The 15,722-nt window shown below is 34.5% G+C and overlaps 2 protein-coding genes, 1 non-coding gene and 1 pseudogene across 4 annotated transcripts; 1 reads left to right on the top strand and 3 right to left on the bottom strand.

Moving 5' to 3' along the window:
- Positions 1 to 260: 260 nt before the first annotated feature.
- Positions 261 to 3,852, bottom strand: LOC143635857 (formin-like protein 5; annotated as a pseudogene). The gene is made up of 6 exons (XR_013154136.1): positions 3,676 to 3,852; positions 2,403 to 2,859; positions 1,752 to 2,325; positions 1,482 to 1,687; positions 1,182 to 1,417; positions 261 to 1,103 (listed from the first exon to the last, which is right to left on the bottom strand). The product of XR_013154136.1 is annotated as a formin-like protein 5 (transcript).
- A 1,439-nt stretch (positions 3,853 to 5,291) lies between these two features.
- Positions 5,292 to 5,364, top strand: TRNAA-AGC (transfer RNA alanine (anticodon AGC)). Its single transcript has one exon. It is a non-coding gene; the product is annotated as a tRNA-Ala (tRNA).
- A 711-nt stretch (positions 5,365 to 6,075) lies between these two features.
- LOC143635838 (photosynthetic NDH subunit of lumenal location 3, chloroplastic-like) lies at positions 6,076 to 7,690 on the bottom strand. The gene is made up of 3 exons (XM_077103573.1): positions 7,369 to 7,690; positions 6,807 to 7,093; positions 6,076 to 6,174 (listed from the first exon to the last, which is right to left on the bottom strand). Exons 1-3 carry the CDS (start codon positions 7,643 to 7,645, stop codon positions 6,076 to 6,078), a joined length of 663 nt encoding a protein of 220 aa, XP_076959688.1. The 5' UTR covers positions 7,646 to 7,690.
- Positions 7,691 to 10,058: 2,368 nt separating this feature from the next.
- Positions 10,059 to 15,186, bottom strand: LOC143635878 (autophagy-related protein 18f-like). The gene is made up of 6 exons (XM_077103600.1): positions 14,758 to 15,186; positions 13,032 to 13,820; positions 12,061 to 12,939; positions 11,434 to 11,579; positions 11,074 to 11,340; positions 10,059 to 10,224 (listed from the first exon to the last, which is right to left on the bottom strand). Exons 1-5 carry the CDS (start codon positions 14,980 to 14,982, stop codon positions 11,076 to 11,078), a joined length of 2,304 nt encoding a protein of 767 aa, XP_076959715.1. The 5' UTR covers positions 14,983 to 15,186; the 3' UTR covers positions 10,059 to 10,224; positions 11,074 to 11,075.
- Between the last annotated feature and the right edge of the window lie 536 nt (positions 15,187 to 15,722).

Genomic DNA, 15,722 nt, shown 5'->3' with positions numbered 1-15,722 from the left:
GTATCAGAAAGTTGCTCTATAAATAGAGCTTTGGACTTCATTGTTCTGCATATCAATATATTTAGTACACAAAATACTTACAAATTGTCCTATATACTCTCAACTGTTATCAACTTCAATAGTTCAATGGTGTCTTATAACATGAATTGTCTTTGACGTGATATTTACTAAATCATATTTCGTAAAGCCAGTTTTGAACAATGACATACATACCTGGTTTATGTTACATAAAACCAGTGGACTGATTGCAGACCGTTAATCTAAGCCTCCATCTCTGAACCCTCATCTTTTTTCACTCCTGTTTGCAAATCATCGTTTTCCAGTAACCCGAGTGACACGCCATCTTTCTTCTTCAGTGGTTTTATAGGAGCAGCCTCAATCTCTTTACACACCTTTTCTAAAATAATCAAGAAATCACGAACAACCGAAAACAATCTCAACCCTTCGTCTTTCCCAACGTTTCCATGAAAGTAATCCACTGTACTTTTCACAAGCGCCATTATTCTCTTCTCTTCTTCAACCATCCATGAAATATCCTTCTCTACACTCTTCACAAAAGTCGATAAAATAAGCCAAAATTCATCAACTTCTGCATCCTCCGATTGTTCTTTAACCTCTTCCAAACTCTGCATATCTGTGTTCAAAGACTCTTGTGCTTTCACTAGCCCATTTGCAAGTTTCGTAACCGAATTACTTAACACATCAGCATCAATAAATGCTGCTTGTGTCACATTTTCGAGCTCGCTACTCAAACCAGAAACCACCTTGAGCCCGAGTCTGCAGTAATGTTCTTCTGCTTCTTCTTTAGAAGGTTCCAGAAGAAGATCTTCGGTTTTAATGGTGTGGATACTTGTATTACCACCATCTTTGGCTGCTCGGGCCACTCGTGTATCTTCACCCCTCATGATTTCTTGAACTACAAAATGTAAAAGAGTTGTTTTTCCATCAATTCCTTTCACATCCGAGAGTTTTAAAAGCATGTCCAGTTTAAACGCTGTTGCACTGCCACGAAATGTTCCAACATTCATCCGGTTCCCGGTTTTCAAAACAGCTTCCAGTAGTTTGGAGAACAATCGGCTTTTTTTAAGCTCGGTACAAGCAGCCTGTGAAGTGAATGGTTTCAAATTGTCACTTCAACAAAAGTCAAAACTGTTATGGATTTAGATGTAAAAAGTTCAAACCTCTAAAGTTTCAAAGGATTCTTTTATGTTGGCTTCCTCATCTTGAAGTGTGCACATGAATAACAACGATTCTAGCCTTCTAAACGCGCACGGTATTTCAACTAGTTTTTTTAAAAATCTTTCAGCTGGTCCGAGACGACTAAGATCTCCATCATATACCCTTAATCTCATTTCTTCTTCACTAGTTGGTGCCATTTTTAGCAGAGTTTGAACAATTTCTATAGGTAGTTCGTTTCCTGAATACATTTTATAAAAAAGTTAGAACGACATATTCAAAGGTTTAAAGTTTATAAAAGTTACCTTCTATAAGTGCAGCAGAAACTTCTTCAATTGTTACATTTAATGCTTTTAAAAGAATAGATAAGTTTTGTGCTTTCTTTGTATCGATAACTTGAATGAAAGGCATCTGCGGTTCTTTTGCTGGAGTGTTCTTGGTGTCATGATCCTTGTTCTTTCCATGTGGTGCTTGATAACCGAATAAAGTTTCAATCGTTTCTTCATTGAACCTATTGATTAAATTTTTTTGTTATATTAACTTAATATTAAAGAGGTAAGAATATTATAACTTACTGAAATGATCCTTGGTTGATTTTATCCCAAACCATTTGTTTATCAGGATTAGCCAAAACTTTATCCCAAAAGAACGGTTTTAGCTTAGTTTTAGAAGCATCGGTCGAATCAGTATGACGTAGCGGTCTCATGCTTGCACCTGACAGCCGAGGAGGCGGTGGGGCCCCAACTGAAGTCCTTCCAGGCATGGGCGGCGCTGGTGGTGGCGGTTTAGGTGCTGGTGGTGGCAGAGGGAGGGCTGGAGGAGAGGTGACGGGAGAGCGAGGAGCGGCGGCGGGAGAAGAAGCTGGAGAACCGCCAGTGACAGGCTGTAGCTGGTGAGCCGAATCTTTCCCTCCAACTGGAGATCGTATAACAGATTCTGTCTTCTTGGCATGGTGTAAAGACGATTCTGCCCTTATAGCTCTAGGCTTCAGAGTATGTTGCTTTACCTTTGGAGTTGGAGGTTCTACATGTGGATCCAAAGACACCTTCATTTGCAGCCCTGAATCTAAAGAGACGTTCGTATCTGTCTGTCTGTTTGATTCATTTTCATTATTCTTGTGTTTACTCTTTGGTTTTAACAGTTTTTTAAAAACACCAGTAAAATTTAACCGTATCAGAAACACACATCATTGAAAAATGAAAACAGCATTCATTTTATAAGTTTAAGTTTACCACTAGTAGATTTCTTTTTCGGAAGAGGCTTTTCATCTTTTTTAATGGCAGGCAAACCTTTTTTCTTAGCATAACAATAAAAAGAAATGCCAGCAACGCAAAGTGTGACGACTGCAGTAACGATTACAACAACAGCAACTGTTGCAGGGCTAACGGTTTCAGCCAACCTGCGTCTTTCGGGTGCGTCACTAGGTTTGTTTAAAGAAGGTAATAAATACTCTGTGTACCACTTTTCAGGAAGTTTATCTTTTCTGGATTCGGATAAAGTGATTTGTTTAGCTTTCAAACAATCTATTACAGTTTTCTTGACATGTGGATCTTCGATATCAATAGCTTTTAACAATCTTTCCTTTCCTATAAGGGTTGTGTCACTGTCACAGTATTGGAGATCTTGGCAATATTCCATGGAAGAAACCAACTCTGCTCCACAGTTTTCCCATAATAATTCCGCCTGCAGCCAGTTAATTTCATCAGATCTCAATAACCGAAAACGAGCACAAGATTTGACTTTATGTTATTTATTACATAGCAAATGGTGAATGTAAATCAGTATTCACATATAGTAGTTCTCATTCAGTTATGTTCTCAAGCATTCCTATTGATAAATAAGCAAAACTATATGATTTGGTATGAAAGTTAAGCTAAAGCAGCGATTATGCGATTCTAAAGTGATATTTGAAGGGCTGTGAACGAACCGAACCGTATAACGCCCTGTTCATGTTCACCTGTTAAGCTTTTATCGGACAAGTGAACGGATCACAAACAACTAACCAAACAATTTTTTTGTTTGTGTTTGTTCACTAAGGAAATGAACTTGTTCATGGACACAAACGAATCAACACAAATGTGCACAAACAACGTTTTATTTGATTTGGCTTAACCAGTGTCAACAGTTCAGTTTGGCTATCAAGTTTGTGTTGATATTTTCTCTAACATTCATATGTTAATTTTACATATAAATTAATCAAACAAAACTCATTTATATTTTTGCTTTATAGTTAATAATTATGATAAGATAAAAAAGTCTTGATAAGTATTAAAAAAACCTTTAACGAACAAACATAAAAAAACAAACATAAACGAACGCATTATCGAACGTTCATGAACACAATTAAAAAAACACGACCTTTGTTCGTGCTCGTTCATTTATTAAACAAACGCAGTTTGCCGAACGTTCAGTTCGTTTTTTAGTAAGTATTCTCACACAGGTGTTTTCACAAACACCTGGTCAAAGTATGAACTATGAACAAAAGCACAGTAGTTGTACAGTGTCATCATCAATCGATTCCTCCCAATCGATTCGATCGTCAACGGCTAGCTGCTGCTGGCGATTACTATCTGAATTCAAAGCCTCTGCCAACAAAGAGTAATGCAAAATGATAATAACTGTCATCAATAACAGAATCATCACCATCATTTTGGCGCCCATTTTTCCTCAAAACATCAATTTGAATCATCTCGAGGGTTTAATTAAGAATAATTGAAACAATAATAATAATAATGTCATTGGCCAGTCAACAATTAGGGCTTCGAATTGTGTTAACAAAAGCCCTAAAAAACACGATGCGGTGGTAGTTAGTTATTATGACAACGGCGAACGTTCACAAAATTAACGGTATTTCACGTCCTTCCTACGTCACGTATTATTATTATTATTATAATATTTTTAACAATAGTTTTTTTCAATTTTCCTAATTCACCTAAACCCAGGGATGCAAATGAGCCTGACCCGACTATGCTCGAACTCGGCTTGTTTAACTTATACAGGGCTTTGGTTCATTTTGAGCTCTATTTTCAAAGCTCGGGTTTAACTCGTGAATGGATTTTGAAGCTCGAGCTCGGCTCAGGCCTGGGCTTGGCTCGTTTACTATTTATCAATTATTTTATATATTTTTTCTATTATGATTTTATGTATAGAATAATATATATTATTTAATTATTTTTATTTATTTTTCATTACATTTTATATATTAATTAATAATTATTAAATATATAGTTTAAAAAAATTACATAAATGGCAGGCTTGTTTAGGCTCGCGAGCCGGCTCGAGCTCAATAAGTGAAGCTCGAGCTTGGGCTCGTTTGTTAAACGAGCTTATTTCTAGACTCAAGCTCAGGCTCGGGCTCGATTAAGCTCGGCTCGATCGAGCTTTTTAACGAGCCGATCTCGATTAGCTCGCGAGCAGCTCGGCTCATTTGCACACTTACCTAAGCCTTGATGAAATGGGGTTGCGTTTGTTAAATATAATAAATAAATAAGGAGTGAATGAATGTAAGCCTGGTTGTTGAGTTGTATTTATACAATCATACTTTTATAGTGATGAAATAGTATGCAATAGTATTTCATGTATTTAATGTTCATAATCCATTTCAGTGTTGCCCACGAGTCCACGACTTGCTTTCTCCGACACAATGCCTCGCACAGGGCGTGGCTTGGGTAATGTCTTGTTGGAGCCATACTTTGTGTCACACTCACTAGGACTTGGTCTAATGCCTAGTAATCCAGACAATGGACCCTGCTAGTCGAAAAGTATTTGTTTCGGCTGGACTATCATCGATATGTAAAGATCCATGTAAACAAACCCTAATTGATCTCTTTAATAATCTTTGAAACCGAGAGCTTGATACAATGTAATTCATGTAATTGATCATTACCGCACCAAACATCAAGTTTGCCTAATATCTCTTTCGTGAATGAACAAAACAAACAAAAACCAAATCCCCTAGAAGAAATTGATATCAGTAGTCAGTATGATGTTCTAATAGCTTGAACAAGATACTAAACTAGTAAGAAAAACATTCACTTGGTACTTGGTACTAGTGTACTACTACTAATATTATAAGCAGTAGTTATAAGTCATTTGTAATTTTATAAGACATCAAAGGGGATGTAGCTTAGATGGTAGAGCGCTCGCTTAGCATGCGAGAGGTACGGGGATCGATGCCCCGCATCTCCACATTTTTTTTAACCGACGACAACAAAAGCTAGTATCAAATTATTCATGCAGATGTTGAGTTTGTTTGCCGTTTTACAACGGATTATATGGGTGAAGTGGTCATTTTTTGCTATAACATATTTTGTGTTTGTGCTCGTTTATTTAAAAAATGAACATGTTCGTGTTCGTTTATGTTCATTTGTTTAACTTCTAAACGAATAGTTCACGAACATAAACGAACGTAAATGAACACAAATGAGCAATATAACACCATTAACTAGATGACTCTTCAAAATAATATTTAATTATTTTCTATTAATATGTAAACGAACATACATAAATGAACAAACATAAACGAACGTTCACAAACATAAATGAACAAACAAAACATGCGTTCATGTTCATTCGTTTAATTAAGCGAAAACAATTTTATTGTTCATGTTTGTCATTTATTAAATAAACGAACATAAACAAACTTTCCGCTGAACAGTTCACCGAACATTTGGTTCATTTACAGGCCTACGGGCAGGTACCACATGCATCCGTTAGAGATGCTCTAAGTTCGCACGTACTAAACTTTCTAAAACATACATTTTATCAACAATTATATATGAATATCGACGAGTAATTACAAGTTTCGAAGATTCATAGGTACACAAAACAAATGGTGAATTCATATTATTCATATAAACCAGTATACAAAAGTTCATTTAAAATCATTCAACTCCAAATTCAAGCCATTCTAGTCATAACTTCTTGAAGAATAACCGTCGTGTCCTTATACAACGACTCCGTTTGAGGAAGATCTTGTTGTTTCACCGCATCTTCTAGCTACAAACCAACCACAAACATATCACAGACCAAATACATTTTTAACCAATTTTTATAACCTTATATGCTAAAATTTCATTTTATTATATATACTAGGGGTGGCAAATATGACCCATGGTTGAATGGGTTGCATTAAAATGTATATAATGAGTCAGAATGAGTCAAACTAAAAAAAGAAAATGATTGAAGCGGATCAAAACGGGTTGACATTTCTCGAGTTTTTTATTTTTTTATGGAACGAGAAAAACGGAAAAAACTTTTTAGTATTTTTACTTTTTTAGTTTTTGATTTATATTTCAAGTTATAATTTTTTTTTTAATTTTTTAATGAGGGTTTTTGAAATCTCAACCCATTTTGACCCATTTCAAAAACCACTCTTTAAAAAATTCAAAAAAAAAAAAAATAATAAAAAAATCTTAACTCGAAATATAAATCAAAAACTAAAAAAGTAAAATTACGAAAAAGTTTACTCCGTTTTCTCGATTAAAAAAAAAACTTCAAGAAATATCAACCCGTTTTTTTCAATTATTTTCTTTTCTTAGTTTAACCCATTCTGATTTCTGACCCATTATATACATTTTAATACAACTCATTCAACCCAATGGGTCACATTTGCCACCCCTGATATATACCTTTTCGACGGTATTGAACAATCTATTAGCGAGATCAAGGAGCGGTGGCTTATCGTCGGGTGTGGCAGCCGAGATGACTTTGTCAAAGTCAAAATACATGAATGTTGACTTTAGTCTTAAATACTTTCTAACATAGTTCCATGCATCTTTCCCTATTAAGTCTCCCAATGCAAGAAGGTCAAACGCGTACTTCTTTAGTCGAAATTGTCTTCCTTTCGTCCCGATATCCGCTATATACACACCCGTTTTTAGAAACGACCGTGTACCCGTTTCCACATTGTCAATCACTACAATGAGTCAATGACAAAACATAAGATGATAAGATTGACCATCACTTGGAAAGTCAAACCTAAAGATATTCTAACTCGAAATTCGTTCCAATTCGTTAACCGATATAAAATTTCTTGATGGTTAATTAAACTACATACTAATTAGCATCAACCAAAAAAATATTTGTTACTATTTTACATTACATTGCTTAATAATTAAGAATAAAAAATAACAATTTTGACCTTAAAAAGTCAAAATCAAATGTATCAAGAGGGGGATGCTAGAGAATTACTATTAGCAGCCCGTGGTATCGGGATGGGTCCGGTGAGCCAGAACCCGTTGTCTTCGGCTAGAGAAACCGCAACATTAGAATTGATAAACAAACCAATGGTGCCAAGGCCTAATGCTAGTCTTCTAGTTGGTTTTAATGAGTCAGTTCGGGTTTCGTTCGCCTTGTTTCCGGTCAAACAGGCAGCCGCTACATCAGTTCGGGACACCCTGTCGCCTGAAAGCTTCGGAGTGACCGGAAAAGTGGTGAAAATTTGGTGCAAGTTTGCTGTTGGAGCCATGGTTGTAGTGAGTGTAAGAGTTGATAAGAGTGTTATGTGTTTTGTTATGTGTTGGATACTTGGATGGAATATTGGTTGGAGTTAGTTACTAGCCACCAAATAGATATCCTAAACTGAGGGTATTTTTGTAATTTACAAACATGATTTGTTTTATTATATATATTTTTTTTATCCTAAACATCTTTTTTTTGTTTTGTTTGGATATATAATGGTGATATATAAAATATTTTATAGAGTTAGGCATTTATAAAATAAAAAACTTATTATATTATATTAAGATGTTATACAACTTATAGCATTGATTCTTTTATATTAATAAATGGTTTTGTTATTCTTAAAACTAGCGATAAAATAGCCGCACGTTGAGAGGAGTGTAAGGTTCTTTGGTTCAGATGTACTCGTTAAAGCAAGGGAAAGAGAGCACAAAAAGTTATAGTCATAACATAACCAAAATTGTATTGAAACGTTTTTTTTAGTATGTGACGGCCAAACCTGCGCGCTACGACGGGTAAGAAATAAAAGATAAATCCCTAAAATTATAATGTGTTTGGTTAATTGATTAAGTTAATATTTGACTTAAATTAAAAAAACAAAAAATAAATAAAATAAAGGAATAAAAAAACTAAAATAATCAAAAAGATGAATAGAAGGATACTTATACTCAAAGCTAAACTATTTGTAAATTATTGTTTTATCTAACGACTAACTAACACTGCATTTTCGGGTTTAAAATACAAGGAAAAGAAATGATAAGATTGAATAGAGGAAGAAAAGAAAAGAAATTATATACTTAAAAGACATTCTTGAGTTGGAAAAGAAAAGAAAGTGTTTATTACATTCTTGAGTTAGATTGGAAAGAAAATATAGGAAAAAAATTGTAATTTTACAATTATGTCCCCATAGCAATATGGAAAAGAGAATTGAGATATGGTAAATTGGTAATATGATAATGAGATATAAACTTTCCTTCACAATCCGGCCATATTTGGCAGGGAAGTTTTGAATGAAAAAAGGCTTAACATTTCCTTCCATTCTCTTTCCTTTCTTTTAATGAAAAAACTCAAGAATGAATAAGGAAAAATTTTCCTATCTTTTATTTTCTAATCCCTTAAATAAAAAACTCAAGAATGCAGTGTAATAGTTTTATTAAAAAACCAAGTCCAGCAAGAAACTAAACCCGCAACACCTGACCCGAGCAACCATCAAAGCATAAACGGGACGACATAACTACATTTTGAAACCTAACCATTAACAAATCCTCCCAGAAACTACAAACATTCTCGACCTATTCCAGAATATCCAAATCCATGAAAACCATCCACTTTTATTTCCTTCAAAACCCTATCTAGATTAGCTGACTTCCAATTAAAAACTAAATCATTTCTAGTTTTCTATATACATCAAATTTTGCTCCCAAAGCTTTTAATTAATGGAGATAAAAATGTTTTAATTTATAATTGCATGTCTAAGGATAACTATTAACGTAACAACCTATCAAGTATCAAACATGTTTGGTTTCCTTGTACGTCACGTTGATTGATAAGGTTTTAAGGTCACGTGATGCTTTTGGTTGCTTCTTTTTAATATATCATGTCTTTTAAGACTTTATGTTAAGAATATTAATTAAACATTTTTATTTCTTAAAACAAATGAATTTGCAATTAAAACAATGTTGGAAAATTATAATATCATTTATATAATTTTTTTATGTACTTGGATCATATATCTATGTAGTTATGTCACAAAGAAATCACCATTATTGGTGTTATACAATACTAATATATTCTCTTACTTCAACTCACGTATCCTACTTTATTACATGAAATACCCGCTTAATTTCTCATTATTAGTGAAAATGTGAAATGACTCATATATCACTTTTTTATCGCATATCAATCAATCAGTCAATCAATCAATCAATCATACCCAGTAAAGTCCCACAAATAACATAGCTATAAGTAGGGTTTATCTCATATCAATAAGAGAATATAGATTTTGCTCATTAAATCTTTACCGTTATGACTAACAAATATCACATCTTAATTTCACGTATCTAGAAATCTGTATTCTTGTTTTAACACGTGGATATTAGACATCTATGTAAACTAATTTCATATTCTCATGTAAACAATACATGGTTGGAAGTTGGAGATCATGAATATATTTTTATTGGTCACAGAATCCAAACACAATAAAAAAGATTCACTTAATCAGGTAACTGGTATTGTACAATATTATCAACTTATCACAAGTTCACAGCACGACATATGTCACTTTCTAGTCGCAAATTTTCTTAACACATGACAAAATTTGACTTTGTTTCTCTTTTCTTAAAGTCTTCCTTGCCTCGACTTAAACATGCATTTGTAAATGGTTGTATTAAGCTTTCAAGACAAGAAACACCACTAAAATAAGTAAATGAAAATGAATATGATGATGTAAACATGTTACAACTGATCATTTAGAGGTTATTTACACAAGTCATGAAAACAACACAATCCACAAGTTCATGTAAGAAGCTCTTCCACTGTTCTTTACATTAGAAACCTAATCCATCATATAAATTGTAAACTTTGTGCCTACAAAATAAACACAAAACATAAATTTTATCATCAACATTATGTTCATTCGAGTCTCGCAAAAAACAAGCATACATGACATCACATTTTTTCGTATTAACTTATACGGATGGCAATTCGCCAGGGCCGTCTACGAGAATCGTGAAAAATTTTGGGCCGAAGGCGGAAAAAAATTGGGCCTTAAATTAGTTGAGTAATTTAAAAAATTGGGTTTAAACATAAAGAATACATAATTTTTTTTCAAAAAAAAATATATAACTTAAAAAAAAAAATAGGGCCTATCAGGTAGGTCGGCCACCTGGCCCTACCTCATAGCTGGCCTTGCAATCCGTCGTAAAACACAAGCTCATGACATAATACCATGTTATATCTTATAAACTGCTCTGTCACAAACTCGAACATGTTTGCCTTAAAAAAAGATTAATATATTAATATGTATAAAAAAATAAAAAATATATATTTAATGGTCAACCCAAACACATTTTGACTCAACTTAACTTTTTACCATTTACCCAAACCGACCCACTTGCTTTGATCCGTCTTAAATTACCCCGTTATCAGTTATAACTCGTTACCTGATCCACCCGTTCGACTCATATGAGCACAAACCAGTTTTGATCCGTAACCTAAAAGGGCTTATAAGTTATAACAATGACTTGCCAGGGCCGTCTCCGAGAATCGTGAAAACTTTTCAGCAGAACGCGAAAAAAATTTTGTTTAAGCATTAAGAATACATATTATTTCTAAAATATATATATATATAATTTAAAAAATAAAATAAATAATATACGGGCCTATCGGGGTGTCGGGCCGGCCTTGTGACTTGCTAGAGCTTAACAAAAACCTTACCTTTAATCGAACTCAGCACCTTGATCTTCAAAGTGGTTCTCGAGTTTCTGACCTATGTCACTATTTACAAGCTCCGAACGGGTCTCACTCACCGAGTGTTGTATATTATCTACAGTCTCCGGTCGAGTGTGAGATACTAGACAGTTGTCACTATTTACAACGCCATCATCCTCCCCCGTTTCTTCATCGCCCTTCTCAAGTCCACCCTCGGTTTCCATGCTGGGCTCGTGTGTAACAAACTTCTCGTGTTCATCTAAAGCGGGAACGCTGAATATAACGCGTTATTTAAAATGCATAAAACATTAAAAGTTGAAAAACTCTTTAAATCATTTTAATCATAAAAAATGATAAATTATTTACCTTGTGGTTTGAACTTTCGGTTCTCGAAGATAATCAACCGCAGGAATCAAATATCGAGATTTAACTTCGACCGTGCGAGTTGGAATATTCTCTATCTCCGACACGTTAATAATATCATCATCTATCGTTAAAGACTGAAAACAAATCTGCAAAAATACAACAAATTCAGAAATAAAAATTAATAACCCCTTAAAAAAATTATAAAACAAAAAAACCGAAAGTTTTAAAGTAAAAAAACCAAAAAAGTTTATTTTTCATCCCAGTTTCAAAAAAAAAAAACCTTAATTATACACATATGTATATTTTTATTTAATCTCAATTTACATAATATACACATTTGTACATTATCATTTATCTTAATTGTACAAATGTGTATAAAAAATAACTTGTACAAAAATAAAAAATACGTATTATACATATATGTATAATTTTGCTAAACCGTTTTTTTTTTATTTTTTTATGAAACCGAGATGAAAAATAAATTTTTTTGATTTTTTAACTTTTTTATTTTCGTTTTCCTTTTGTTTTATATATTTTTTTATTTTTCATAAAAAAAATCTTTTGTGTGATCCAATATGGTTCTCACATGATCCTAATCCTATATAATATTAATGAAATGATCTGCACCTGCGGTTTTGCCCATAACGGCGTCTGCAACGCGTGCATCTGTAACTCCGCTTCAGAAATATAAACATGGTTTTTTTCCTCAACATTAACACTTTCTTTCTTGATTTTACTCGCACCTTCAAAACAATCGTTTTTTTCGGGAAACACTTTTCTATGATCTATATGCACATTCTCGCCATAAATGTCAATATTTTCTTCCCGTTCTCGTTCCCTTCGGTTCTGTTTATTAAAAATATTCCACTTCTGAATCGGGTCAACCCTCAACTTTAAACTATTATCCGGTGACGATTCATATACGCTATCCACTTCAGATGATACCCGCAATGCATACTGTATCACCGAGCCAGAAGACGAAAAAATGAGCATATATGCGGGATCCGAATCTAAATCCGGGTCATTTTTACCCTTGCATTTATGAAAAGTAGATGCAATAACCGCCGACCCGTTGACCATGTTTCTCCACACGCTGTTTCCACTTCGTATTCGGCCAACAGCCGAGAGTGTAACTGGCGGCTTACTGGCAGCATCGTACGCGCATTCTTCACCGGATTGCATATTAACCGGGCCTCCGGTTGAAGAAATAGCAAAAAGATGACTCGTTCCCCGCGAAGAACTTATCGTGATCCAACGGCTGTCAAAACTAAAACTTATGTCCTGTATAACAGCGTTTGTAAACCCGCGTTGAAGCCTGTAAAGATGCGTATACGACGCGCCGTTAGCGGGCCCCGGTCCGATACGGAAAACATTAAAACTATGACCGTGAACCGAAGCCGTTACTAATAAAATACCACTCGGGTCGAAACATAACGATGCGATCGGACTATCGTGCGCCTTAAATTGCGCGATAACCGATTTGCTCACAACGTCTCTCACAATCACCTGACAAAAAAAAACATTTTATTAACTTCTTGATCTTCATCAAATCAAAGACAAGGGTAAAATGGTAAATTTCTGTCGAATTGAACATATACCATTCCGACATTCTCAGTATCAGGTAACCGGCCCGTGTCATTTACTTGCTGCGAAATATTCCCGTCGGGTAAATAATATCTAGAAAGCTTCTTATACCCGATATCGCCGAGTGTAACAATCCCGACAGCTAGCTGCTTACTCGACTGTTTCGCATAATGTGCAACAATGCTTCCGTTTAAGCCCGAAGTCAAACTTTTCGGGCCCGTAAGATGTTGCGGGCTGACACACGTGTTTGGTGATGCCACCATGCTACCACTGTAAGCCATCCATCTCGGGCCCATCGCAAGCGGGCCCAGCCCGATACTCTCGAACCGCGACGAGCTTGTTGCTACAGGGTTAGTAAGAATCGTGTACTCCCGTTCCAATGTTGCAGCATCAAAACAATGTATTTGTGCAGCTTGTAAAACCGCAACAACGCGGGAACTGCATCGTACCGAGTAAACAACTGATCTGAACTTCAGTTCTTTTATATATGATCGGGATTTAAACGAGTAGAACCATACGACTGTTGGCATATACCCAATGTTTATGTTATCATTATTATTATTTTTTATGTTACTGTCGCTAGAAACGGTGGGCCCGCCACAAAGTACCAGCAGAGGGTGATCATTTGGTTTTGGGAGTATTTGCATAAAAGAAACGGGCCCGTCGAACCGTGAGACTATGTTGCGAACGTTGTTTGCGTGTTCGACATCCCATACTTGGAAACCGTGTTGATACCCGAGTAATAAAGCACGGTGTGAGGTACCGTCTTCACATTCCAGCTTGTCAAACCCGGCCCATAGCACCTGTTGTTAAAAAACACAAAACGACTAACGGGTCAATTTGGGTAAATATTTTTACGTACGGGTTCATTTGTTTCAATTTAAATTATACAATGGGTCTATCTAGGTACATGTTAGTGCATATGGGTCCAACCGCTTAAGTTCATATTATACACCGGGTCAATATTTTTACAAACGGGTCCATTTGGTTGAACTTATTTATGCAAGTTAAATTTGGGTAAATATTTGTGCATTTGGGTCTAACTGCTTCAATTCAAATTATACAAACGGGTCAACTTTGGTCTAGTCAAATTATCCAACGAGTCAAAACGAGTTACTCTTATAAAACTTGCTAAATTAAAATGTATTGAAATGGGTCAATGCCACTCGCAACAATGCAGGGTTGAATGTTTTTTTCATTTCAACCCGTTCCCACTTTTATCGGAAGTCGGAACCCATTTTGACCCGAACCATATTAATACTTTTTGAAACGGATTATTTTGACCGAAACCAAATTATTATCTTTTTTTAGGGCATGTTTGACCCGAACCAAATTAATACTTTTAAAGATGGGTTATTTTGACCCGAACCAAATTAATACTTTTATAGACGGTTTATTTTGACCCGAACCAAATTAATACTTTTAAAGACGGTTTATTTTGACCCGAACCAGATTAATACTTTTAAAGACGGTTTATTCTGACCCGAACCAGATTAATACTTTTAAAGACGGTTTATTCTGACCCGAACCAAATTAATACTTTTAAAAACAGTTTATTTTGACCCGAACCAAATTAATACTTCTTAAAACATACATGTTAGACCCGAACCCATTTTGCCCAAAACCCGTTTGACCCATTACCCGACCCGACCCGTTTTCCTAATCTTACACATTCATCAAGATTCATACACCTAACTAAACAAAGATCCTTTCCAAATTCTAACAAATTAACTAACTAACCTGATCATGACCGGAATCCGAATCCCGGTCCACAATCGCAGACGACGCAGACGACCGAACAGTCGATGCAACCGTGGATGCACCCGATGACACAATCCTCAAATAACTTGAAAATGAACGAATCGAACTCGGTATAATTCCATTAATATTATTACTATGATTATTATTATTATTATTATTATTATTAATACCAACGTTTCTTTGCTTCTGATCAATCTTCCTCATCACCAAAATAATAATAAGAATCCAATAATGAATCAAACAGAAAACATAATAGAAACCTTGTGTTGTTCCCTAACATAAAACAACGTATTGAAATCAAACACGACAAGAACAAAGAAACAAATAGATATATAGATGTTTTATTTATTAACAAGGCAAAGCAAAGAAAGAATCTGGTGATGTAATAATAATAATAATAATAATAATAATAATAATAATAATAATAATAATAATAATAATAATAATAATAAAAGCGGAAATGAAAATGTTAGGGTTTTGTGGGTAAGATGTATGTATATACATGGGATATATACAATAATATATATATATATATATATATATAATATTATTATAGGATGAAGATGAAAGCAACGGATAGTAGTTGAGAAATGGATAACAATTTATTTATTTTATGGAAGAATCAAAGAACCAAGGGGTGTTTGGTACAGAGAATGAAATTGTAGAGAAATGGAATTGCAGAGAAAGGGAGTTGGTCTGGAGAATGAGAATTGACTGTTCTGTTTGGTAGTACAGAGATTTCAGTAGAGAAATATAGCTGAGAATCATTTCTCTTGTTTGGTACATAGGAAATAAACAGAGAATTATATCAACTTTATCATTAGCACAAGTATTTTTTTCATAACAAATATTTATTAAAAAATAAAAAAACATATAAAAAGATGCATAAATTCCAACCAAAATATGCATTGATCAAACCAATTCACATACAAAACATAGTTTTT

This window comes from Bidens hawaiensis, unplaced genomic scaffold (genome assembly GCF_021521415.1).
Source record: "Bidens hawaiensis isolate Kalapana, Puna unplaced genomic scaffold, B.hawaiensis_p1.1 tig00007737_1, whole genome shotgun sequence".
Lineage (NCBI taxonomy): Eukaryota > Viridiplantae > Streptophyta > Magnoliopsida > Asterales > Asteraceae > Bidens > Bidens hawaiensis.
The sequence above is the reverse complement of the archived record's forward strand: the minus strand, read 5'-3'. Positions and strand labels throughout refer to the sequence as shown.

Bases quoted from the DNA above. Each gene is read 5' to 3' on its own strand.
- LOC143635838 (XM_077103573.1), bottom strand. From the start codon at position 7,645: ATGGCTCCAACAGCAAACTTGCACCAAATTTTCACCACTTTTCCGGTC. The intron at 7,094-7,368 runs GTAATTCTCTAG...GACTCATTGTAG, and splicing joins GATACCACGGGCTGCTAATA to TGATTGACAATGTGGAAACG. The intron at 6,175-6,806 runs GTATATATCAGG...GTTGGTTTGTAG, and splicing joins TGTTCAATACCGTCGAAAAG to CTAGAAGATGCGGTGAAACA.
- LOC143635878 (XM_077103600.1), bottom strand. From the start codon at position 14,982: ATGAGGAAGATTGATCAGAAGCAAAGAAACGTTGGTATTAATAATAAT. The intron at 13,821-14,757 runs GTTAGTTAGTTA...TTTTAACAACAG, and splicing joins CGGATTCCGGTCATGATCAG to GTGCTATGGGCCGGGTTTGA. The intron at 11,580-12,060 runs GTGCAGATCATT...GTATTTTTGCAG, and splicing joins CGTTATGGGCAAAACCGCAG to ATTTGTTTTCAGTCTTTAAC.